General features: G+C 41.3%; 1 protein-coding gene across 3 annotated transcripts; it reads left to right on the top strand.

Annotated features, from left to right (window-relative positions):
• Positions 1–128: 128 nt before the first annotated feature.
• ZFYVE16 (zinc finger FYVE-type containing 16) lies at positions 129–25,849 on the top strand. 3 transcript variants are annotated; one of them, XM_066181966.1, is made up of 18 exons: positions 129–219; positions 6,565–6,671; positions 6,856–9,014; positions 12,197–12,293; positions 13,175–13,351; positions 14,103–14,251; positions 16,212–16,587; positions 17,189–17,311; positions 17,406–17,561; positions 18,153–18,377; positions 19,200–19,282; positions 21,133–21,237; positions 21,658–21,808; positions 21,995–22,075; positions 22,602–22,764; positions 23,124–23,229; positions 23,634–23,798; positions 24,065–25,849. In XM_066181966.1, exons 2-18 carry the CDS (start codon positions 6,602–6,604, stop codon positions 24,224–24,226), a joined length of 4,548 nt encoding a protein of 1,515 aa, XP_066038063.1. In that variant the 5' UTR covers positions 129–219; positions 6,565–6,601; the 3' UTR covers positions 24,227–25,849. The 3 variants fall into 3 exon arrangements, with proteins under 3 accessions (XP_066038063.1, XP_066038065.1, XP_066038064.1); XM_066181968.1 differs by having other exon boundaries at positions 202–274; XM_066181967.1 differs by lacking the exon at positions 129–219 and adding an exon at positions 291–352.
• The last annotated feature ends 695 nt before the right edge of the window (positions 25,850–26,544 follow it).

Genomic DNA, 26,544 nt, shown 5'->3' with positions numbered 1-26,544 from the left:
CCGTCAGACGTGTGGTCCCGCCCCCTCCCCGGGCTGCGCCCCACGCCGGCCGTGGCGGGAAGCGCAGGCGCAGGGTGCGGATGGGCGGGGTTGCGGTGAGGTCACGCGCGGCTGTGGCCGCGCAGGCGCGTTGCCCGCAGCGGAGGGTCGAGGCCGCCGCCCGGAGCCGTCGGCGGGGCCGGGGCGGGTCCTGAGGGGAGACGGCCCCGAACCGGCCGGGTGAGGTCGGGGCGACGCGGCTGTGGGAGTCTGACCTCTGACTGAGGTTACCTGGGTGGGTTATTTGCCCCCGGAGGTTTGGGAGTGTTAGTGATATTATTGTTTACTGCTGTTCCGTTTGTTTTAATATACGGTACGTACAGTTTATATACAAAGAGTATTATATAGGATATATGGCGATTATATATGCTACATAAAGTAAAATATATGAGATTATTTTATAGGTTTTGAAGAATACGTATATGGTATATAGAGTGTAAGGAACAGTCTTACCCTGTACACTTACAGGCATTAACAGAGTGTAGAACATTTTGAGTCTGTGTTTAAATACGAGTAGTAATGGCAGAGACCTGGTCATTAACACCTTCTGGGGAGTACGGCAGACGGTCCAGCTGGCTGCCAGAGCCAGGGGCTGTCAGTGCTCTGCGGCCGAGGTGGTCTGATACGAATCTCAGCTCATTAATAGTGCAAATCAGAGGAAATGGGAGGCTGAGGGATCAGTGGTTTCCGCTGAGGAGTGATCTGCCAGGCCGGGTGCAATCCCATTCTCTATACCCGTTTCCTGTCATTGAGTGACTAAACGCTGACGGAGCCGGTGATGGCACAGGGCAGAATGTGTGCGTTGTGTCTGTCCAGGGCAGCCAGCTGGTTCCTCCCCAGCGGGGCTGGCTGCTGATACCCCTGATGGGCTGGACACTGTTGGGAGTCAGAACTAATCAATTTTCTGGCTCCAGTTTGGTGTGTCCAATTCTGGGCTTCATGGCAGAAAAAAGAGAAGAATCTACTGGAGAGGGTCCAGGGGAGGCCACAGAGAGGATTTGGGCTCTGGAGCTTCTCTGTGCGGGGCAGAGACTGCGGGAGCTGGACCTGGTCAGGCTGGAGAAGGGAAGGCTCATGGGATCTCATCAATCCATACAAACATCTCCAAGGGGTGCCAGAGGATGGGGCCAGGCTCTGTTCAGTGGTGCCAGTGCCAGGATGAGGAGCAGTGGCCATCAAATAAAGCACAGCAAGTTCCACCCCAGCAAGAGGAAGAACTTCTGTCCATGGAGAGGCAGAGCGCTGGAACAGGTGCCCAGGGAGGGCCTGGAGTGTCCCTGTCTGGAGACATCCCAACCCAGCTGGACACGTTCCTGTGTCACTGCTCCAGGCGACCCTGCCTGGGCAGGGGCTTGGGTCTGGATGAGCTCCAGAGGTCCTTTCTAATCCTAATAATTCAGTGATTCTGTGATTCTCTGGGTGGTGTGAGTAATGCTGTTTTCAGTTTTGAGGAATGAGGTTTTATGGTTGGAAGAAAGAACAAAAATCCTCGGAAGCTGATGGTGATGTGGGATAGAGCTGTGAGGGTGGTAATGTCATTATGCTGCTGGTCGAGTTCTGTCCTTCTGAAGAGTCTGTGTTCAAGTAACAGAATGGCATTCTTCAGACAAGACAATTGTTGTGGTGTGTTCTGTAAGCTTGTCCTTATATGTTTGAAAACTTCTGCAGCTTTTGTCATCACCCTGTGATTCAGCTCCTAAACTTGCTGTGGCAGCAGCCACCTCAGCTTTTGGTTTAGACAATAAGCTGTTTTGCTCAGCAAGAATCATTTTTGTTTTTATTTAAATTTTTCACGCGGTGTTTGTTTGGTTGTACCGAACTTCTCCATCAGGTTGATTGCTGATGAGCTCTGTGGGCAGCTGTTCCCTTAAACTTTTTGTCTGTAGGGCCTCAGGCTTGTGTGTGGGTGCATGGTGTTGTGGCATGGGAGGGGGCTGAGAAGGGAAAAGATGGTGTTAAATTCCTTCAGTACCCTTGATGCCTTTTCCTTGGTCATAGAATTAAGAGTTAGGCACGGGTAAGGGATAAAAGGATTTTTATTTTGGTATTTAAAAAGGATTTTTACGGTGTAACAATTTGTCAAGGTGGAATATGCCAAAAAGCATATGTATGGTAGGTGGTGTATGCAATTTTATAGATTTTGTAAATTAGTATATTTAACAAAGATGTTTCAATGAGAAGATTAAAGGAATAGTGTGATATTTTTATTTTCAAGTATTTTTTCTTAGGTGGGTCTAATCTTAGTTTACAGGATGTGTTTTAGAGGGGGTCTTGGTTTCTCAAGACAGTGTCAGGTTTTCTGGCTTCTGACCGTGAGGCTTTTATGATGCTTGGTCTTTTGGCCTAGTAGAATACCAGGATTATGTTAAAATATTAGGCTTAAAGAATTACGAGTATGGATGTTAAGGGTAGTGATAATATATAAAAGGTATATAAAAAGAAAAGGCAAAAATCATTGTGGTATCATCCTTAGTGTGGGAGAAGGGGCACACTGTAGTCTGTGGGCATTTCACAGTGAACTTAGTGCTTAGTGATCATGTTTGTATTAGAGGTTTTGTTCTGCTTGTGGTAGTTGCTGGGGTGGTAAGTTGGAAAAAAACATTTCAATCACAATTCTCAGTACAGCTTTCTGCTCCGGCTAAATGTAATGACTGAATGCTGTGATGGAGCTGAAACAATGTAACTGTGCAGCCAGCAAAAAGACTCAGTTGTGATGAGAATTAAAGTGGCTCCTGTGGTCATCTCTGTGGAGGGGAGACCCGTGTGCCCCTGCCTGTGTGTTCCTTTGCCCCTAAACCCCAGGCTGGGCTGTTTCAGCATGTTTTGTGTAAAAGCAGGCCCGGCCCCTGCAGTGGGGATCGGCTGTAACAAACTGCAGGTCTGATGGTGCCCATATGTGTGATCACTACAGAGAGTAGTTTTCGGGGGTTCTTAGACATCAAAAGGTAGCTTGTCTTCAGACCTTGAATTGTTTTGCAAGTTATCACCACTGAAAAATGCTAACTACCTCAGTTTACAGAGTGTATCTGGAAAAACACCCCTGGCAATCCATTCTGTAAGTTGGCCACTCAGTATCCCAGCAGCTTTGTGTTATCTTCTCCTTTAAATAAGAGTGTGTTGAGAAATCGCCAGTGGAATGTTGATTTTGAACTCTGGAATATGTTATTGCCTGTTACACGTAGGAAAGGATAAGTAATTTATAAAGGACATAAAAGAAGTGCTGAGGTCTGTGAAGTGTTTTTGAATGCCCTGTCACACTTGCCGTCAGTGCTGTCATCGAGATCTCAGGATTTGCATTTCACAGTTAATAGTTAACAGTGTTAATGTGTTAGAACTATTGCCTCTGTTTCTTAGGCCTCTGTGGTGCTTTGCTGGGAGTGTGGCAGACCATTCGTTGGAGATCTAAGATGAGCCTGTTTAGAGACACAACAAAGGTGTATCTGTAGAAGTGGCGTGTCCAGTGTGCACTTTTTTGTAGTACCTTTTGTGCTTTGATTATTATTCTCCCATTTTGAGATGGACTGCTATTTTATCTTCAGGTCTCCTCCTACATAAATATTTATCTTTATCTGAAAGTATATAGTCTTTAACAGACAGTAGTTTAAATATTGGTTTAAAATTTAAAAAAAAAAATATAAGATGGAGCTGGTGAGAGCCTTAAGTTGTATGTCTCCTTGCACTATTAGGGACTTATTGCCTCAGATAGAGTTATAAGCATTAGGTTTATTTTTAAAAAATACTAATCTGTGAACCAGTTTAGAGAGTGTCTAGTGACTGCATTTAGAGTTCTAAAAAACTTGTTCAGAAAACAACAGTTGTGCCTACCTAAAAAATGTATACAGGAGTGGTGCTCATGGTTTCTGATAGTTGTAGTGTAGCGTAATTCTTTCCTTACAAGCATACGTCTTAAAAGAATACGCTCAGAGTAAGTGCAGTTTGCTGAAGCACGTGGTTTCTCCAGACCCTTCACTTAGGGGAGCAAGCGGCCATTTAATAAAAACGTGTCACTAGAGCTTTTTCATAGATTCTAGTCCATTAATATAAACATTTGGACAGGCTATAGGCAAATCCAGGCTGCAGAAAATAAAACTTGTTCCTCTTGCTGAAAGAAAATTTGAAACATAAGAAACTAGAAGGTTTTTACAATTCTTCGGTGATGCAGACACATAAAGTCAGGACAGAGAGGTGCCAGAGGGACAAGAGGTTAGTGCTGGCCTGACCTCTTTTGGGGGTTTTGATTTTGTTGCAGGTTTCAGTTTTTTGCTTGTAGGCCTATTGTGGAAAAGATAAAAACCTTTGAAAATTTTGAGGAAAGAATAATGAAAGTAGGAATAACATATATGCTAGTTTTTCAGGGTTAGATTAGTTATTCAAAAGACTTTACTGAATCAAATAACCATTTTACTTAAAAAATAGATTTAACTAAACAGAGCAACATTGCTGGATTGGTAGACAGAGGTATGATAGTTTCCTGAGCTTCTCTGTAGAACTGAGTTAATCTGTATTAAATAGGTGTAAATATTGGCATATTATTTTATTTCTACAGTTCTTATCATTGAGTTCTTCTGTTTTTTGGAGTGTTTAGTGGGCCAATGCTGTACAGCATCAATGCACCCTTCTAATTAGCATTATAATCTAGTAATAGATAGTGTTGTAGTCAAATAATGCCCTTATACTTAAATCAGAATTTGTTGTGTATCTCTTAAGAGTGCAACACAATGAATATTCTTTAGGCCTTTTAAAGTAAAAGACAAAGGTAGATGAAATAATTACTTGCCTCGCCCCTGTATTTTTTGTTAAATAAGGAAGGTTTTTGTGTTTTGTAAGCTTCTGTTGTTATTGATATCTGTGCTATTCGGTGAGATTGTATAATAAATACCTACAGAGAACACAAATTAGCATTGCGCATCTTCTGATGCCCGGTTTTCTTGTAACCCTTCAATATTTCTTGTTTATGTGGTCTATCTGACTATTGACTGTCCACAGATACGTGCTTTAGTGATGGGATCTGTACTTTGATGTCTCTCAGTGAATCACCAAAAGCTGTTAATCGTGTAAGGCTCTTAATTGAAATAACTTCCAGTTCATGTTGTTACATCCCCCTTGCCGGGAGGTTGTGATTGTTACAGGAAAGATCTGTATTCAGATGAATGAGGAGAATGGGCACCGAGTCTGTGCTTGCTGCTCTTTGAGCCCTCCAGACAACTGTCAGGGACTTGTATTAGAGTGCAGCCTGAAGACCTTGGCTCTGACTAATGGCCACAGATATCAAAACAGTGATATATTTGGGCTGTTCATTTTGGGCTCACATATAGACACAAAGTACTGCATTACTGCGTGTTTGTTTCACCTTTCTTATGCTTTGGCAAGCCTCTATTTGAACTACGCATTGCCTTAAAGTGTTCTTGTCCGTGCATAATAATATGGTAAATAATTGCATCACATGTGGTGAATAGTTACATATTAACATAGGTTAAAGCTCCTGATCTGAGCTGTTCAGTGAGGGGGGAAGTAAGGCACAGAATCTAGGTCTGTAGCTGCAGGGCGGCATGAGTGGTGTGCGAGGATTTAAATATTTGTTTGGGCTCTAGGATTTTAGAAGAGTGTTTGGACATTACCAGGTGGTCAGAACACCAGCTGCATTGGGATAGGATGTTAAGTCAGTGCAGAGGCTGAATGCACTGATAAAAGCAGAAGGAAAACTAGACAGCTCTCCGCAGGTGTAGTTTAGAGACATTAGACTAAATGGATCTCAGTCCCTTCAGTTCGCTCAAAGGAACTGTAAATAATGATTTTTGATAGGTAGTTCCACTGTATGGGTGTTCAGCCATTGAAAAAGATATGCAGTTGGAAAGCAATTCTGAGTGACCAAAAAGCCATAAAATTGAGTGGCTGGAAAGGTTCATTAAACAAATAATCCAGGGTGTTTTGCAGTGGGGAATGTGGCTGATAAATAAGTAGCTTTCTGATAAGCTGGTAAGTCTATAATAAGAGTTTTATGTTCTTAGGGTCTCAGAAGTATAGTTGTTTAGGTGTTTTGAGTAGAACAGAAATGATAAGCTGAAATACCATGTTGGATTTTTAATTTGTATTATTATTTACATAGTTCAGTTGTATTAAAAGGTAGTAATGGCCTGTTTTATTTTTTGCCTGTGAACTGTGCGGCGTAAGATGTTTATGGGGTCAGACTAGAAGATCCTAATATTCCTTCTGGTTTTAAACTTGCTGACATTGTAATGCCATAGCAGATGCTTTCTGATACATTTTTTTTTAAATAAGTAGCCTCAATTTTGTGCCTTGAAGTGAATTTGGGGGTGTATTGTTCATAGTGCTGAGTACACTGAGCATATCTAGAGTACTTGGAGGCTGCAGCCCTATTTGTGATTAGGGTTTGTTTACACGGAGAGAGAACAAAGTATTAATAAGAATAAAAAAAATGCCTCATATGAGCTGCTCTCTAATATGAACACTTGGGCTTCGTAAACAAAAAATGCTTTCAATTAAATGCTGTGTTTTTCTCTGTAGGTTTAAGAAGGCTAAGGCTTCACTAGAACTGACTAGAATGGACAGTTACTTTAAAGCTGCCGTCTGTGACTTGGACAAACTGCTCGATGAATTCGAGCAGAATACAGGTTGGTTTCTGCAATGCCTTTTTCGTGGAAGTACATGGTCAAATGACTGTTACCATGGAGTTTGAAAGTAGCATCTGCTAAGTAAAAGCTTGTATTGATGAGTAGATGGGTTTGAGAGGGAGTACACTGTGGAAAGAGAGGAGTCTTATAAACTTTGCTTTTGATCTTTTCTTGCTTAAAATAGATGAATATGAGTGCTTCAGAACACCTCAAAATCCATATGACTCAAAGCTTTCTTCAGCCCTGGATTGCTTAGAACATGCACACCCCACAGCAGAGCTGCCAGAGGATCCTGCCAGATGTCCTGCCCCAGAGGAGAGCTCTCTCTGTGCCCCTGCAGGGACAAGTGATGTGCTCAGTTACTCACCACCCAAAGAGAAGGCTGTTGCTGGGCCTGACCTTTTGTCCACTGTGGACAGTTGTCCCCTAAATGAAATTCGGTCTTTGAACCTGGGGAGGTGTAGGATACCTGTGTGTGATCTTGTCAGTGACACAGCCAATTTAATCCACTCAGTGGCTGCTTGTGAAGGGGCTCAGAAGCTGCAACCGGATGACTTCCGTGAAGTCCAGTGCAGTGAAGGGCCTACTGGCTGTGGCGTGTCTTGTATCCCCATTCCTCTTTGTGTGGCAACACCTGGCTGCAGTGGTGCTGCAGGCACAAAACAGAGTGATAGGGACTTGGTGTTAGAAGATTCAGGGCATCTCACCACAGAGAAAAATAATAATTTCGCCTTAAAATCGGAGAGTTGTGCCGCAGGAGCAGTCCTGGGCCCGTGTGAGGATCAACACAGGACAGAACCTGTAAAGTGCAATGAAGTACTTGACCACCCTGGACAAACTGCTGCCCTGAATACTGAGTGTGTCACTGTAACGTCACAGAGTCTGAATGCACAAAGTCCCAAAGATGAGAAAGCCTATGAAAAACTGCCTTTTGAACCACAAGATGACAGTGCATGCTCTGCAGCAAGCAAAGAAGTGTGTGGAGGAAATTCCATAGGAATGGTAGACCCAAACGATGGGATTAATGCTGATTCCATGCCTTCAGATCCGCCAAAGGGGCATCTGTTGCACAACAGCAACGCAACATTACCTAGGAATTGTGTCTTACCAGGCTCCTCGTGTCAGATAGGAGCTGAAGTAGAATTGGGAAAGAAAGACACAGAAGAGAATTTAGATAGTGAAGAACTTAATAGCAGCGAGATGCTAAGCAGTGTTTCCAGTTCGTGTGTGTCAGCTGAGGATGTCCAGACATCTCCGTCTTGTCTTTCCCTTCCTGTGTCCATGTGTGGTTCATTAGCTGTAACAGAAGGAAAGGTTAATCCTCTACCTCAAAATGCAGTGGCTGAGGTTATTAGTGATACTGTAACTGTTCATGCTGAAGAGTCTAAAACTCATCTCCCCAGCAGGGAATCGTGTGAAAATACTAGCTGTCATGAGCAAGAAGATTTAGCTGAAATCAGTGCAAGTATTGAAGAAAAAAGTAGGGATGGAGAGAAGCACAGCACTGAGAATGTAATTGATGGTGGTGATTCTCAGCAAATCAAAGCTTTTGGTTCTGCTTTTCTAGACCTTGGAGCTGAACGGTATGGTGTTGGTGTAGACACTTTTTATGATGAGAGCATGAGCTCTGTTATGGCTGACTTTACAGTTGAGAATGTTATTAAAAGTGATATTCTAATAAGCGATGCTGAGCTTGATGATTTCTTGTATGGACAAAGTCTGCAGTCCAGTGTGTTGAAGTCTTCCGACAGTGATGGTAACTTGATGGAAGCTGATGCAGATGGAGGGAATTTAACAGATCTGAACAACCTGGATTTGATGGAGGTCAATGAGGAACTTATGCACACAAAACTGGAGGAGATAACTAGCATTAGTAGTAACCTTAAAGCATCTATTCCTGACAATGAAGTGGAAGCTGCAGCAGAAGTCAGCATGTCTCATAGTCTGGGCATGACTGAGAGTGGCAGTGGAGCTCTGGCTTCTGATGTTTGTATTAAAGGTACAAACCCAAAGCAGTTGCTTGACCTTTCCCAAGCTGGTCAGAAACAACTGAACAGAGCAAATGAACTTGAAAGAGAAAACCAGGAATCTGATTCTGTTACCCCAGAAGCTCCCCTCTCAGACACCAGTGTAAATGTTGTTAATAATTCTGACCCTGGGGAAAGCAACTCTGAAGCTAGAGGAAATCAAACATCTGAAAGCACCAAATCACATAAAACACCTCCAGCTCTGTCGTGGAAACAGCCCTTGTGGGTCCCTGACTCAGAGGCACCCAACTGCATGAACTGCCAGGCCAAGTTCACCTTTACAAAGAGACGACACCACTGCCGAGCCTGTGGGAAGGTGAGTTACTGGGGAGGGCTCCTGTGCTGCTGACAGGAAATGGAGATTCTGATTTAGGCATAATCAAGATAGAGAAGGGAAGGAATATTTACAGAAGTTTTCTTCGGCTCAAAGTACTTTATTTAACAAAGACCAGTTTTTAATTTCCCTCCACAGGAACCTAAAGACTGTTGGAAAAGACTGATGTTAATTAAGAAACATATGACCTTTTTTGTGAAAATTGTGATTAAAGGGAAGTACAAAGTAAGTTCTTATCTGCCATTACTGGCTAGGCTGATGTGTTTTACATAGAGTAGAGGAGATGAGATGATGGATTACTTCATCATAATCTTACTGAATCAGCCCATTATTGAGCTTTTAACTTAAATCTCCACGTTTTAAAAAATTGAGGTGGTGATGATGAGAATCTAGTGGTTTTACTAGTGATTGTAACTGCAGAGCACTGCCCATGGAGATGAAGGAATTGCAGTCTTTCAGGAGCTGCAGCAGCAGTACTGATGCAAAAGGATTTACGGTCTAAATCTGTCTTCCGGTGTGTTTAGATGTATCATTTTCTAAGGAACTCATCTCAGGGGAAAAGAACATGATTCATCAACAAAATGAGAAATTACAGAACCTTTTTTCAGCCTGAGGTCTTCTATAGAGAGTGATGCCAGAGCTGATATTGAGTTCAGAATTCCCCTGTGATCTACTGTGGGTTGTACTACATAAATGGAAATGCTAGCAATACTAATGACCTCACTGTTCATTGTTGCTTTGTAAGCTTTAAGGATGAGGAGACAGAGCAAAGAGTCATTGTCAGTACTAAATTTTCAGTTTATCTGATTTGTTAGTGTCAGTACTAAATTTTTGCATCCGCAGTGTTAAACACCACCTAGAAGGGCATGGTAGTTTTTCTTTCCACCTCTCTTCTAGCACTGGGTATTCAAAGCACTGTGCTCATTTACTCAGCTGCAGCCAGTGTGAACTAAAATGCAGGTGTGAACTGAAGTGTCAGAAAATGAAGAATTCCCTGTGCCATTAAACTTACAGCCAGAATATCATGGTGAGATTTTGTGGTGGTTTAAAACACAGTCCTTCAGAGTGAGTTCTGTTTTAGTCATAAGTCTGACTGACTTCAAGTTCCCGTTTTACATTTGCTGTGAAGTTCTCGCACCTTGTCTAGAGATGGGGGTGGTAGACCCTTCACTGCACAGTGCTGTTGACAGCTGTGAGTGTGTCAGCTGAGGGGCTCTTGGCAGAACAGCGGTGTAATTAATGGGATCATCACAATGTCCCTTTATTAGGAGGGTGAGTGAAGGCAGCATGAGTTGTCTAAACCTTACAGATATGGGAGTGCTGTGCAATTACAGCTCTTCTGAATGTGCAGTTTAACTTTCTACCTTGTGAGACTTTTTGTCTTTTTAATAGCAACTTTTTTGTCTTAAAAAAATCAGGCATTCCTTGCGAAGCTGTTGTTTGTTGTGTTTTCAGCCACTTGGGAAATAAGGGAAAACTGGTAGGAATTCACAGTTGCCCTCTGTGGACTGTTCTAGAAGACAATGGTATGCATTCCCATGATCCCACCTCTTTTTTATCAGTGACAATGGCAACACTTGTAGACTCTGGCATCTGTGCTGGAAGGAAGTCTGAAGTTAGTGGTCTTTGTTTTCTCTCCCATCTGTAGCCCTCACAAGGCCAAAGAGCTTTGCAGTTCCATTGTCTGGGCGTTTGTCTCTTGCTGTGGTACCCTTCTTCTTCTTAGTGCAGCCAGGACCCACTTGTTTGCTCAACAGCTTGCTATTCACCTCCTTTCTCCTGTCCCTTAGTTTGCCTTCACCTTTTAGGTGCATTAGGATTAATCCTCCTGCAATCCCCTGCAGGTCCCAGTGTCACCAAGGGTATGAGGAGAATACTTGCTGGGGATTGTGCTGCTTGGCATTTGAAGCCCTGAAGTGGATTATAACTGATTAGCAATTAATCCTCATCAATTACATTCTTAATGTATATACTGAGCATGCGTGTTTCCTGTTGAGGTAGATTACCTGTGGCACTAATCCAGAAGCAGGAGGAATGGTTTCTTTTTTTAGCTCATATAACACTGATCAATCACCGCTTTTACAATGACTTTCCTTGCTTAGAGGAGTTAGTTGTAATAACTTTCTTTTTTCCTTTGCCACTACTCTTTGAGATTTCCCCCTGCCATCATCCTTTGATCCACTTTATTTTTCTGGATTGGGAGCAGTTAGGATTTAGGGGTTTCGGAAGACCTTTTGTAAAGGCTTCAGAGTTTGCATATAGCTAAAAATGGTGTGACTCGTTAAAAACTTGCAGATTATCCTTGAGAGAACATGAGGGGAAAGTGACAAAAGCTCCAGATATTTATGGCAACTCTTGCAAAACACCATCTATTCTAAAGACATAGTTCTTTGAATGGGATTGTGTAGATGTTGACCAGGCTAACGAGACACACTTTCCCCCATTTCTGCTTTAAAATAGACAGGATATATACCCTTGGAATAGAAGAGCATATTCTGTTCTTCCAAAGCAATGTTCTTTGAACACACTTGTCTGAAGGGAGCTTGTCCCATGCAGGCAGCACTGCTTGTTCTTGCTGAGGGAGCAGGAGAGCCACTCAGCAGCCTCAGCACGTGAGCCAGCCTGCCCCAGGAGCCTGCAGCAAAGAGCTCTGGCCACCCTGCTGTCCCAGGGTGGAGAGGCAGCCTCGAGGTTCTTATGGACTGGTAACAGCTTCCCTGAGAGCCGTGGTGAGACACAGTACTGCAGAGATAGTCCTAAAGCACCAAAGCAAATCCCAACTCTGTGTCTCAGTCCTTGGCCCTAGTACTGGTGTTCAATGTAAGATACTTTGATACTTTGTTCAATGTAAGATACTTATGGGAGTATTGAAAGCAGGAGTGAATTTGGGATAGGTGGTGCAACCTGAAATTCTTTTCATCAGTCCACATAAGAATTTTAATAGAATTTCAGTTGGGTTCTCCACGTTGCTGCTTTCTGCTGGGTGTATATTGTGGATTTTGTTCTTTGTTGTTTATTTTTTTTCTGAGGATTTCTTTGTAAGATACAGGCTGGAATACAAGGCTGCAGATGGTTTAGAATGAGGGAAGTATATTTTTTGGAAGAGTTTTCTATTTGCTGTGCAGTGTGTCTATAATATTTAATGCAGTCCTTTTCTGATTCAGGTTTTTTGTGGTAGCTGTTGCAAACGAAAATGCAAACTGCACTACATGGAGAAGGAGGCAAGAGTCTGCACTGGCTGTTATGATGATATTAATAAAGGTAAAGAGGTTTTTTTGAGTAATTGCAGTAATCATAGAAATATCTCTTTAACCTTGGTTTTTTTGGGGGAGCTTGATTAATTGGTGTAGGTTTTCCTATTTCTGAGATGGAGGGATAAAGAGAATAATCGTACTTCTTAGTTGGATTCCAGTTCTTATTTTGAACGTTGAGTCTCAAGTTGGTTGTTTTTTTTATTAAAAAAAAAAAAAGGTAATTTTTAACTCCATAGGATTAAATAGGAAGTTGTAGAAGAATACAGTTTATCCTGTTGAGTCATATGTGACAGGAATCTAGCAGAAGTTATCCTTCCTCCACAGTGGCCCTCTGCGTGTTTAAAGGCCACATCCCTGCTTATTCTTACATGTTGTTTGCCCACACTATGTTGCTTCTTTTTCTGGTGCGTTTACAAGTTACTTACCAGGGCTGCAGTAAATGATTCATCAGATAACCTTTTCTTAACTGGAAGCTAACCATGGATGCTTATGAAAACATCAGGAGAAACAACTGAGGTCCTGTTGATGAGTATGTAAAATAACAAGTTGAAAACATGTCAGATTTTTAATAGGCCACCTGAGTGGAGTTCAGCCTGACAGATGTGACACGTATTTGCCCCAAGGGTTGGGGGTCACAGTGATAGAGTCACTGCAGTGCTGCCAGGAGGACAAGGGGAGGTCTCTTTATCTCATGAGAAATGAGGCAATTATGCAGGCAGAAAATAAATCTAAATTTTCTTCCATACAACAGTTTGAGTGTTTATTTTTCATAGCTGGATCACAAACTCTGCATTGCCTCTGCCAAAAACCCCCCACCCACCCACAGTACTGCTCTGCAAACGGAATTTAATAATTGTGATATCTTAAAAACTAACCACATTATTTTAGCACAGGCATTTGAAAGGATGATGAGTCCAACTGGTCCTGGCCCCAATTCCAGTGTCTCCTCTGAACATTCTTCTGCTGTTCCATCTGTAGAGGAGGCTGAGATACCTGCTGGTGCCAGCTCTCCTTCACCATCTGCATTGTTGCCTATCTCAGCACTTAAACAACCTGGTTTTGAAGGTACAGATACTAAATATAACAGAGCTGCTTGTCATGTCTGGGATTTATAGTTGGTATTTTTTGTGTGAAACAGGAACACTCTGAATGGAAACGTTTTCACTTCCCAGTTTTGGTGCCAGGCCCAAGCTGGTCCTAAATCTCTATGGAATGTAGATGTTACTTTTTTTCATTGCCCTCTCTCCTTATATTGTAAATCTTTTTGTGTAGCTGTTAATTTTATAATTTTTACATGTCTTGGGGAAATCTCTGGCTTGTGTTGGACTGCCAGTCATAGAGTAAAAACAAAAAGTATCTGTTCAGGGAGATGTTACAAGGGAGGAGCAAAGGTTAATTTTCTGTAAATACAAATGATTAGGGGCTAACTGATGTTCCACTTTTACTAAATATCTGACCTTCTTCAAAGAAAACACATTTTTAAACAAAGTGATAAATCAAGTTTTTGTAGAGTGTATTTCATCTTCTGGTTCTGATGTGCATTTCATTCTTACGTGACTATAAAGGGATGATTGAGGAAATAGCCTTCTGTAATACGAATTTATAGATTTAACTGTAGCAGGGCAGCTTCCTCTGCAAGTGAGAGATTTTGTTGCATGTATTTACCTGATTGGAGACTGGCTGATGTCAACCTCTACCTGTGCTTCATTCCAGTTAACAGGTTGTCTGTACATTTGGTGGGAGAAGGGGCTTCATTTCTATCCCTTTCAGATGTTGGGGCAATGTGATAACACAGAGTTGTTTTAACCTCCTGCAGGGCTCTGCCCCAGAGAACAGAAGAGGGTTTGGTTTGCAGATGGCATTTTGCCTAACGGGGAAGTGGCAGACACAGCAAAGCTGTCCTCAGGAGCAAAGAGGTCGCAGGACTCCAGCCCAATGAGCCCGGACCTGCCGGAGACACTTGCAGTAGGAGTCTGGATGGTTTAGCTGCATGAATTACCTGTTGGGAGACCTTTGCTTGCCATGGATGGGGCCCCTTACACACCATGACTTCTGATTCACAGCCTTTGGAATCTGAGACTATATTTAAGTATTTTTGGCAGGGGCTGTGAAGTCCTTGGATTGGAAAACATTGTAGTAATTTTCAATTTGAGTAAAACCAAGCAAAGTTTTCAAAGGAAAACCTTGTTTGGCTTAAGGTGTCTGTGAACTTCAAAACTCGTGTGGCTGAAAATTTGCCAAAGCAGGGGTTTTTTTGTGCACTGTATTTGATGCACCACTTTTGTGAAGGTGACTTCAGCCACAGTTCTTAAGCCTGTCATTGGCAACATGCTTATAGTGCAAGTTTGTGGTTGTTTCTTTTTATTTCCAGCGGCCTGCTATAGTTTCCCTGATGGATTAGACTAACCAAGTTGCTTAGTGCCCTGCAATACCACATTATAGGATGCAACAAAATCTGTGTATTGCTTCTACTGTGAACTAATATTGAACTGAGAGGGGGATTGGTTTTTTTATCATGAATCACATGCATACTGTTGAATGAATTGCACTTTAAAAGAAAGGTCTAAAGAAGAGGTATAAGTTTGCTGTGGAAAGACTTAGTGAGGTTCCTCAGGAACCTTTTTAAGATAAAACATAACACTGAAGCACTGTCTCAAGTAATAACATAAATTTCATGATTCTCACAGCACTCAAGAGTTTTTAAAATACATTGTTACAGCTCAAAAACCAGATCATTATTATTTGTATATAGAGGATCTGAACACTTACCAGGTGTATAGCATTTAAGTGAGCTTTTACTCATGAGGAACTGTAGTAATCAAATCAAAATGAGTTGAAGTAATCAAAAGATACAGCCTGTCTCTCGTTTTGGGGAAAGTAGGATATTTGCACTTGCAGAAGATGAGCAACGTCTAAAATTAAAAGCAGCATGAACAAAGTGAGTGGAAGAAAATTAGTTGGTAGTTCTCCTGTGCAGCCTCAGAAGCTCAGACAAAACTAGCACAGTGCAGTTCTGTAACAGAGGCAACAGAAAATCCGGAAGTGCTGCCACAGGGTGCTGTGAAGGGCAGAAATGCCAAGTGGTATGAAACCTTGGCAAGCAGATTCAGGGTAGAAGTCTATTATTAGCCATGTTTTTGTCTGTGTTTTTGTGGAGTCTTCCCTTTGGGGTTGGTGGCTTTTTTAAAATTTTGTGGCAGCATATTTGTTAAATGGAGGATTGCTGGAAACTTATGGGACACTAGGAGAACTGCTACAGGGCAAGCATAAAGTTATCAGGTTTTTTCTTGTTGTATGGACAAAGTCTTCCCTCTGGATATAGCATGCAAGTCCAAAGAACAATAATGTGCATCTCTGTTTTTGTTGGAGGGGTCCTGGGGGCATTGGGGTTTTTTGTTTTATTTTTTTATGACAGCTGACATCCCAACGTGCCTGTGTTCATGGCTTGTCATACCTGTCTTGCTGGGGGAGCAGTGTGGGTTTGACTCCAAACTGAAAATTAATCAGACTGAGCAAAGCTACATTCAGCTATTAGTAGAGTAGTAGAAATAGCATAGAAGTATGTTTGCTCAAGTGCTCAACTGCTGATCCAGTTTGCGTTACCTAACAAATAAATTAAGTATGCATCTTCACCCATATAACTCCTAAACAAAATAAAACAAAACAAACAAAAAAAAAAGAAAAAAAACAAAAAAAAAGAAAAAAAGAAACAAAAAAAAGAAAATAAAAGAAACAAAAAAAAGAAAACAAAACAAAACAAGATGATCCAGGAGAGATTTGCTGACTTTCTTCTTATTAGGAGGAAATGGATTCTCAACTTTTGTGATAGATTCCTTTCTTTTTGCTTCTAGAATGGTAATAATGAAAGTTTTGCTGGTTGTGAGACAGTGTAGAGTTTTTTGTTGTTGTTACTTCTTCTTCACAGGCTGCAAACCCAGAGGAAGATGACCTGGTAACTGATGTAAATCAAAAACTGAAGGAAGAAATAGATGAGATGACAAGAATAGAGGAATTGCATTCTTCTGTTCCTTCTGATGGTGCACAGCAGGCCACTCCAGGCCCGAGTGAGGTGGCACCCAGTTACAAATCTGTCACTCTAGGAACTGAAGAGTGTTCCCCTGCAGCAGCTGAGAAGAGCAGTCCTAGTTCAGTGGATCAGAGCACACGGGATGTGTCTGTCACTGCTTCAAGTTACAGAGCACTGTGTGGGTTAGAAAACTGGGTGCGACGAGAGATCAGCCTTCTTCCTGATGGTGATCAGCTGCCACCACTTCTGCTTGCACTGGGTGAAAAAGGGAAAGGTAAAATCTGGTAACATTTTGAGAAAATTGCTTATATTTACTCATAGAATCCTAGAATCATTTGGGTTGGATGGGACATTGAAGCTCATCCAGTGCCACCCCTTGCCATGGGCAGGGACACCTTCCACTATCCCAGATTTGTAAATACAGACCCATGTGCATGCAATTTGTATTTTTATATAATTCTCATGTAATTTATTTGTTGCATACTGGATAGGTGGTAATGACTGTGCATTTTTAACAAGATCAGTATGTTAGGAGAAGAATGCTTCACCACTTTTAATTGCATTATGGTGGTGGCTGTGCTCATCAGTGATACCTGACTGAATCAGGGTATGGATGAAGAGTCAGCACACATTCAGTCAGGGGTTTGCAAAGGAATGGTGGCCCTGGTTTGCACCTTTGTTAGAAGTTGCTGCTTCAGTTCTATGTGTTCCTTGAATCTTAGAGTAAGCTTTTCCCTGGTTGATCTGTAGCTATTCAAATCTTGGGAATAATTGCCAGGGTAGGAGGATGGGATGACTGTGTCATACAGTGAACTGATTCTTGATTTGGGTCATTGCCTGGTATATTGAACTTAATCATGTGTTAATTTGTTTAGATCTTATGGTGGAGGAACATCAGTTTCACCAAAAGGTTGCCTTGTTGCTTGAGAAAGGAGGTCCTAATCCATTGACTTTTATTCTAAATGCAAACTTGCTTGTCAATGTGAAGCTAATAACATGTAAGTATTGCACATTTTCTTTTCCATTAAATCAAGCCTTTTTTTTTTTTCTGTCTGTAAAACAGCATTACTGTGGTATCTTATCTTTTTAAAGATTCCTCAGAAAAGTGCTGGTGCTTCTCAACAAATGGACTGCATGGTTTGGGTCAGGCAGAAATTGTCATTCTGTTGCAGCGTTTGCCAGATGAAGATGTTTTCCCTAGTGAAATATTCAAATTATTTCTTGACATCTATAAAGATGCAATGAAAGGTGTGTCATTTTAATGTCTAACTTTTCCTTGTGTAGTGTATTCTTGCTGATCTTTAAAACCTAAAGATGATGGGTAATTTTTCTTGAATTATTTGTCTAATGATTCTGTTGAAAGAGCTTGCAGTGTTGGACTAGAGTTCTAAATAACAGAAACAAAATAATTTAAGTCTGTTTCAAATACTTCTGTAAACATCCTGTTTGCAAGTTTTTTTGTTGTTTAGTCATATTGTGGTTGAGATTTTGGTTATGAGCCCTTGAGTCTATGATTTTTGGGACACGTGGCACTTCATTTGTAGAAGTACAGTGCTCATAAATGGAAATATTTTAGGTCTGTTGATCAAAACTCATCAATTGATGTGTTTAGGACTGCTGGCACTTGTTTGGAGAAACTTAGTTTCATGGTCAGGTTCATTTAGTGATGAAGTACAGGGCTCTTATTCTGTACGTTTAGATACCTGACAGACTTCAGGAAAATGTGAGATAAATGGTGGGCTTGCAAGTCTGTCAGAGGTCACTGCTTAGAGCAGTTATCTTGGCACTAAAGTGTGAGTGGCACAGATCTGTAAACACTCTCCATTCCTCTTCCTACAGGAATGTTCATAAAAAATATGGAAAATATTACCTTTACAGAAAACTTTCTCAGCAACAAAGAGCATGGAGGATTCCTGTTTGTTTCACCAACTTTTCAGATATTTGATGATCAGATTCTACCAGATAACCCTTTTCTTTATGGCATTCTTATCCATAAGCTGGAAATACCCTGGGCAAAAGTGTTCCCAATCCGTTTGATGTTGAGACTGGGAGCAGAATATGGGGGTAAGTTTTAATGATTTCAGTACCTGTATAAATGTAAAATTCCCTTTGGAAAATACACGTAGTTTTAAGACAAGCAAGTTATTTTAAAATCATCTTTGCAGTATTTAATATTGCACTTGTATAAGCCCAGCATGCAGAGCCACCTGGGAATGTTCATTGTCCTGCTAGACTTCTTTGATTTTTCTTTTTTTTTTCTCTTAGCTGATGAGAAAGCTAAGAAACCAAAACTGACAGTAAAATATAAGGATTTTTTTTTATTGTAGGAGAAATGTTTGAAGGGATGTTCACAAGCCCAGTTTACAACTCTGATAAAATGGTTATTTTAATTAAATTATTTGAGTTAAGTGTATTGGCAAAATATTACAGCTTCATAAACCAAATAAAGGTATTGATTACTTATAAGGATAACTTATTAATAGATTAGAAACATCTAGGCATGTAAAAAGGCTGTAGCCCACCATTGTAGAGGCTGCAAGTCCATAAACATGTACCCATTGCCTGTTCATGGATTTCTGGAGCCCACAGGGGACCTCTACCAGCCAGATCCTGTCTGTGTGATGACAAGGGTGGCAGCTGCTTGTTGATGCTCTTTCTCTTACCAAACCACTTGCTGTGTTTTGTTTCTTTCAATTTTGTCAGATATAACCATGGCGGTGGGGGGGAACCACACAGTGGCTGAGAATTAGAGAGGGCCTTTGTTTTCTTTGGCTAGTCAGATATTGAGATTTAGAGACAGATTATAGCCGAAAAAAACTATAAAACTACTTGGAATAGCAAATTTTAGAGTTATTTGTAGGTAAATATGATCTTTTTTCTTCCTAGCCTATCCAACACCTGTGGTAAGTGTCAGACACCGGAAGCCACTCTTTGGAGACATTGGACACACGATTATGAATCTACTTGTTGTGAGTAGATGCTTTAATATCTTCCCTTTCTGTTGTAATCAAAATTACGTAAAATATCCTGCAAACAAATTCTTAATCTGGAAAGCAGAGATAATGTTTTTGTTCTTCATATTTAAAGTTGGCGAGGGAGTTAAAAAAGCTGTTTGTTTCACCTTGTATTGTTATGGTAGTGAAAAACGTCTTTTAATGAGTAAGGGAGATGTTGGCATTTGCATTGATGTTGGTAGTCATCACTGTTCAGGTGCATTTTTCTCTTTGGAGCATCACTGTGGTGTAGGGGTTCTGGTCTTAAATATGACAGACAATTTTAAATGTGAAGAAACACTTGACAGGCAGATATGGTGGACTAACTGCAGTAGTAGTTACTTTGTCAGACAAACTTAACCTTGCCATAGTTATTCAAGTTGACTGTCTTTTGTGAAGGACTTTTTAAGTCATAAGTCAAGTTTGGAATTCCATTCCCTGTGGAAGCTTTCCCTGTTACCCAAATAATTTGATTACAGGTTGCAGTAAGCCTGTGTTCCTGACCAGTGACCTTCCTCTTCTTATACTTACACAGGCCTTCCAGCACTTTCCATGCTAGCATTCAGTGCAAGGCCATGGAAAGCAGAGCAGGTCTCATTTAGGCAATCACTACATCCTCTCCTGGGTGTAGAGACCTACATAGCTGAGATGAAACTGCAGTCTTTGCCCCCTTTTTCCTTTCTGCCAGCACAGGTGTGCAGGTCACTGCGTAAGGAATCAGATGGAGGAGGTGTCCCATCTAAGAACAGCACGTTTCTTCTTCCTGCAGGAGTCTCACACTGTAATCCATGAGCCAGATCCCATCTTCACTGGTGATGTGCCAGTGCCAACGTGTAACTGCACCCTCACTCAGACTCTGAGCAGCCTTCCTGTTGTGGTGCTGCTGCTGAATGGGGTTTCTGTGGAGTTTCTTTTCAGGTGGATTAGAGTTACTTGGATTCCCTTCCTGGCTGTGTCAGCCTGAAGCAGGCAGGGGCAATATGTGCTCCTTGCAGGAGTTTGAGTCACTGCATGGCTGCAGAATGTTCTGTTGTTGGTGCCTTGGCACCTGTGATGAGAATGCTCAGAGATCATGCAGAGCCTCTCCCCACACAAGTGCCTGAGGCAAAGGACACCTGTGATTTACATCCTTAGAGCTGGATGCCAGTCCCATGGAAACCTTACTGCATCGAGATGGTTTTGTAAATACCTTTCTTGCTGCAGCCGTGCTGATGGAGGAAGGCACTGATTGCCTGGCTCAGCTAGTGAAAAGAGCCTCTTTATACCTTTTTTCCAAATAAAGTAGTAAAAGCAAATGAGACCATTTCATACCTAATGTTGTTCTGGAAATAAACAGAATTTTGCAGAAGTGGATGAGGTGATGGGTGATTACTTCTGTCACAGAAAGGGATAAGAAATGGTGCAGTATTCAACCTGTAAATCCGTAAGTTAGAGCTGTAGGGGACAGGCTGTGAGCCTCAAAACAAACTCATTTAGATGGTGGCTTCCACACTTCACTTTTCTATCAGAGAGGGAGAGTGTTGAAGTTTTTTTTTTTCTCTAAAACACTGGGATTCAAGTGTGTATGAAGTACCCATAGAATAAATAACCTGTTGGTTAATAGAGCTAATTTGTTGGTGCTTTGAAATTGTTAATACATTCACTGAGGTGCCTGTCACAAACGCCTGGTTGGCAGAAAGGGGTCCCTACGTCTTCAGCCACCCTTAATATTACTGTTTTAGAAGACCTGGAAATGTATTTAGAGTACCTTTACCTAAGTGACGATGGTAAGGAAAAGGTAAGAAAACAGTACTGAATTGTCTGCTAACATATTTTGTCTGTTATAGGACCTTAGAAATTACCAGTACACTTTGCATACCATAGACAACCTGTTTGTTCATGTGGAAATGGGTAGAAGCTGTATTAAAATACCTCTAAGGAAGTATAAAGAGGTGAGTACACCCATCTTAGCTTTCTAATCCAAGCTGCTCTAGTCTTTATTTTTTATATAATACCTACCAGTCACACCTCTACCATCAGCTCTTTGAAAAAACCCTCTCTGAACTTTATACTGACCTAAATGTGTAATGGGAAGGGCATGCAATTACCTGAGCACACACTTCCTTCTGTGATATGCTGAAAGGTGCATAATGAGGAGTTGAGATTTAGGATAGCTGTTAAATACTGAAAGATCAGCAATTTCTTCAAAATCTTTCAGCATGTATTTTCAAACATTCCCTCTTACAGATTTCCAGATGATGATGTTTTGCTTAGTAATTTTTTAAAAAAAATTTAGAAACCCAAACAAACAACAACCAAAAAACCCCTCTTAGTGATATTTATCAATGTAATGACAAATTTTGTGTTGACAGGTGATGAAGGTGATCAATTGCTCTAATGAACACGTAATTAGCATTGGGGCGAGTTTCAATACCGAAGCAGACTCTCACTTGGTGTGTGTGCAAAACAAGCAGGGCCTCTATCACACACAGGCCATCAGTGCCACAGCACAACCCAGGAAAGGTAAGAGGTGTGGGGGAGAAAAATCACATTTCTAGAGCAGAAATGGAAGTTCAGTGTTAGGTGGCACAGAAAGTCCATCCCTGGTGTTACATTAAATTGTGTTTTAAGAGGAGTGCAAGTGTAATGTCAGTTATGACTGACGGGAATGACATGAAGTAGAGCTCACTTCTTTCCTACTTTCTCTAGTTACAGGTGCAAGTTTTGTGGTGTTTAATGGAGCCTTAAAAACATCTTCAGGATTTTTAGCTAAATCCAGTATAGTTGAAGGTAAGAATTTTGTTCTGTTCTCCTCCTAAGATACTTAGAAAAGAAAAAAAATAGCAGCAGTCTTGTGTAAGGTCTTTATGCCTCAGTAAGCTAAACATTTCTGTTCAGGTTTTTGAATTATGTATGAAAACTCTTGCAAACAAATGCTGCATAAAAATACATGATAGTTCACCTACTTGTTTTAAAACATTCAAATCTAAATTCTGTTTAATCCATGCAGGTCTTTCCTTTATGGAATTATTTTCATTGCCATATTGCTGAAATACATATACTGGCACACATATGCAAAAAAAATCCAAAATTAACTTTAAAATGATCTTTTAGTTTGAATTCTGTTGACAAAAAAAGGTCTTCTTCCTCTTTGATGTAACATTTAGTGCTGTAGGTGGGGGATGGTGTACTTCTGTGCATTTATTAATTAGGTGTATGAGATGGTTGGTCTCAGTAGAATTCAAGCCAAGATTCTCTAAAAAGCTATGCTGCTTTTCCTGTGGATAATGTAGAATTTTAACTGGTTTTCTTCTAGATGGACTAATGGTACAAATAACACGAGAAACAATGGAAAGTCTACGTCAGGCATTAAGAGACAAGAAGGACTTCAAAATAACCTGTGGGAAAATGGATGCAGGGGATGTGAAAGAATTTGTAGATATATGCTGGGTAGAAAATGAAGAGAAAACAAACAAAGGGTAAATGTACTACCAAAGCCACACATCTGAGAGAGTTCTTGCTCGCAGTGTTCAAATATCAGCCTTTAGTTCCTTGAAATTAACCTAAAGTACTGTTTTGACAGAAAGTGCTTGATACCAAAGATAGTTTACAGTGTCTTAAACCTGCAAGATTAGGTTTCTATTAATGCTGTTATTTCCCTTTTTAGGATATTTCTTTTTGTACCATCTGTATTTTCATAGTACAAGTCCTGTATTGTATTTTGTTGTAAAGCTGTTTAAATAGCCTTAAAGGATGGGTAAATATTATTTCATAGAAGTTACCATATTTGAACTATAAATGTTGTGTAAGTTACTAATCATACTATTGTTTTCCATAGAATTTTAAGCCCAGTTGATGGAAAATCAATGGAAGGAACTCAGAGTGAAAAAGCGCCACAATACAGAGACTTCGAAAGAGAGGGAAAAGTTATGAAGTGCACCGAAGTTAGTGAATTACGTAGTTCTTGAGCCTTTTTTATTACTTTCTGAATATTTAAGTTGTAATGTAATGGTACTAGGTGATACTATTATAATGAGCTGATTTTATGTGTAGCCATCCTGCCAGGCAGTATATTCTCTGCAGCTCCTCGTGAGTTTACACACTAATGATTTTTCTCCTCTGAAAAAGACTAAAGTCTGTTAGCAGTGACAGCTCTGTAAATGCCTAATGCAGGCATTCCCATGGTTCCTGAAGTATTTTGATTGTGTGGATGAAATACTTGGGCCCTTTGCTAGCAGACAGACATCAAAGCTTGCCCTGTTTGGTGGTATGTGGTCCTGAACTACTCTTTTTGCTAACTTTGGGATGTACCAGGCTGCTGACTGCCCTTCCCTTTCTCCGATCTCAGGTTTACTATTTTGTGAAGGATCATGAACTGTCTAGTGCTGTTCCCCACCAGTTTGCAAAAGAGATTGCCATTGCCTGCAGCGATGCTCTTTGCCCTCACCTTAAAACCTTGAAAAATAATGGGATGAATAAGATAGGACTCAGAGTTTCCATTGACTCAGACATGGTAAGCTTTCAACTTCTATTGCACACACTCCATTTCCACTGAAGTATCTTGCTTGTAAATACCTTGGATCTCTCTCCATGAATGTTTCAAAAGAGTTTTCCTCTACCCAAGATCCAGGCTGAGGATGACATTTGGGGAAGAAGCTGTCTTAGTCATTGATTTCTCACTTCATGGTAGCTGAAATACTCTTTTAGTGTGATACAGCCTTTCTTGCATAGTCTTGTTAATACAAAAAGTGTTACTTAGTATCTATGTTTCCTCCCTAGGTTGAATACTTAGCGGGATCTGGAGGGCACCCTCTTCCACAGAACTACCTGAATGACTTGGACAGTGCGCTGATTCCTGTGATTCACGGGGGAATGTCAGATCCTACAGCTCTGCCACTGAAAATGGAATTAATATTTTTCATTATAGAACACCTGTTTTGATGAAGCTGATAACATGCATATACTGATTTGCTAGATCTGAACACCAAAGTTGTAATGCTATAAACACTAAAAATGTTAAAGTTTCTAAACCTGTTATGTTTTAATAGCTTTTCAAACCGTTTTTTTAAATCTCTTCAGATCCCCTCTGGTTTCTCTACCACAAAAGAGCTGCAGTTTGTGTCATGAAGTTCTGAAAGTTTACACTTAATACAGGTGCAGAAGAGTGCAGATTTTATTGCTTCTCACACAGTGGTTGTAGCACTTGGTAGGTGTAGTGTAACTCCGAGTCATAGGATCTTGCCTCTTCCCCTCACACTAGTGTGTTACTAAAGTTGCTGGGGTTCCTTGTGATCTCTGCATGTGCTTCCCCCTGCAAGAGCTGAACACCGGAGCAGGGATGGCCCAAAACTGTTTCCTTTCCACGGGAGGTTCAGACACCAGACTTGCTGTAGCTGCCTGGAGCCCTGTGTGCCAGGGCAGCTCTGGCAGCGCAGGGGGAACACCGTGGGTGTGTGGATAAACACCTCACTGAGGTCATTAGCCTGGGGATGTGATGCTGGTGCTTCAGGAACATATGCTTTCAATTAATGTTTTATAGAGTAACTGTTTTCTTTCTTGTATTTATAAAGATTTATCTAACTTAAATGGATGCTATTTTTATAAAAAGTGCTTTTTTCTTTACTCTGTGTTCAGAATTCCATATACAATTTGACCTTTCAAGGATTAGGAAAAAAACAGATTACCCTTGATGTAATCTACATGTAGCAATAAGTCAGACAAGAATTCTGCAGTGTTTTTTCTGCTCCTGTCTACTGTTTTTGCCACATTTTAGTAGCCACCTTTGCTTTCAGGGAGAACAGATATATTAAGTCTGAATTTTTACAAACCAGTTGATTCTAGTGGAAGGTGTCCCTGCCTGTGGCAGGTGGGGTTGGAACTTTTAAGGTCCCTTCCAACCCAAATTGTTCTGGGATTTTTAGTATACCTGAGGTTCTTGCATAGGGATGTATTTTTGATACTGGGTCGTTTAGATATATTTATGTATTTGTGATGCATGTGATTTGTACTGAGGTTCATTGAACTGCAGTTGGGGTTTGGTAGCAGCCACACAACTGCTTCTCGAGAACAGAACCAAAACTAAATATATACAAGATATATAATGTTTTCGGTAAAAATGCTGGTACAATTTTATAATGAGAGTATTAAAACTTGGATGCCTTCTTGATGCTAATAGGGGATATTTTATGTTTTTGTATCAAAAACAAATTGTAATTTAACCTAATCAGCTCTGCTGTTATCTGTGCTTTAACACTCCAGTCCTAGAAGGGTTCAGGCATCGAGATCTTGCCCTGGATGCAACTGAGCTGCATTTCAGCTTCTGTGCTGACTTCTGAGAAGCTGCCGTTAGGGAGAGGGCTGAACCCATGCAGAGGATGAACAAAATGTGTCCTTGTTGAAAACAAGCTGTACTGAGGCCCTTGAGAGGCTCCCAGCAAGAGGCTGAACAGCGTTTTGGGTCTGTGACAGGGCCTGAACATCTGAAGGAACAACTGCCTCTTGGCACTTAACCTCTACTAACTCCTTTTCAGTAATGATCAATAAAGTTAACTACAGTGCTTGCAACTTTCCGCCTCTTACTTAAAATGAAACAGAGACAGATTTGGCATGTGTGTTGTGTCTCTGCAGCTTTCTGGGACTCCTGATGTTGCCCCAAAAATGGGATTCATTCTTCAGCGTGTCATAAGCTAACAGTGACACCCTGGAGAGAGACACTGGGTGTTCCACCCGTGCTGGGCAGGCCTGTGTGCTCGGGCTGCTCCAGCACACCTCACTGCCCTTGCCCTCCCATTATTTACATTCTTTACACAAAGACAGAGCTGCTAACTTCCCAAGCACTGCCTCTGTCAGGAATGATGTCGCTGCCATGCAGGTTGTGTGAGCCCAGCCCAGCTCTGCACCTGCTCAGGGCCAGGGGCTGTGCCTGGGCCGGCTCTGTCTGACCTGCAGGGATGAGTCGTGGTACTGGCATGAACAGGGTTCAGCTGCGGGACATGTGGCCCCCAAACACTTTGACAAGTCTGCAAGGCATACATGGAGGTACACCAACATCCTGATTTCACACAAAATCACAGAATTAATCAAGCTGGAAAATCCTTCCCAACCTATCGAGTCCAAGCTGTGACTGATCCCCACCTCGTCCCCAGCCCAGAGCACTGAGTGCCACCTCCAGCCCTTCCTTCGGCACTTCCGGGGATGGGGACTCCAAACCTCCCCGGGCAGCCCCTGCCAAGGCCTGAGCACGCTTTCCATGGAGAAAT

Source organism: Chamaea fasciata, unplaced genomic scaffold (genome assembly GCF_029207755.1).
Source record: "Chamaea fasciata isolate MVZ Bird 193981 ecotype frontalis unplaced genomic scaffold, bChaFas1.0.hap1 SCAF_4, whole genome shotgun sequence".
In the NCBI taxonomy this organism is placed as follows: Eukaryota; Metazoa; Chordata; class Aves; order Passeriformes; family Sylviidae; genus Chamaea; species Chamaea fasciata.
The sequence above is the reverse complement of the archived record's forward strand: the minus strand, read 5'-3'. Positions and strand labels throughout refer to the sequence as shown.

Bases quoted from the DNA above. Each gene is read 5' to 3' on its own strand.
- ZFYVE16 (XM_066181966.1), top strand. From the start codon at position 6,602: ATGGACAGTTACTTTAAAGCTGCCGTCTGTGACTTGGACAAACTGCTC. The intron at 14,252-16,211 runs GTAGGAGTCTGG...TCTTCTTCACAG, and splicing joins ACCTGCCGGAGACACTTGCA to GCTGCAAACCCAGAGGAAGA. The intron at 21,238-21,657 runs GTGAGTACACCC...TTGTGTTGACAG, and splicing joins CTCTAAGGAAGTATAAAGAG to GTGATGAAGGTGATCAATTG.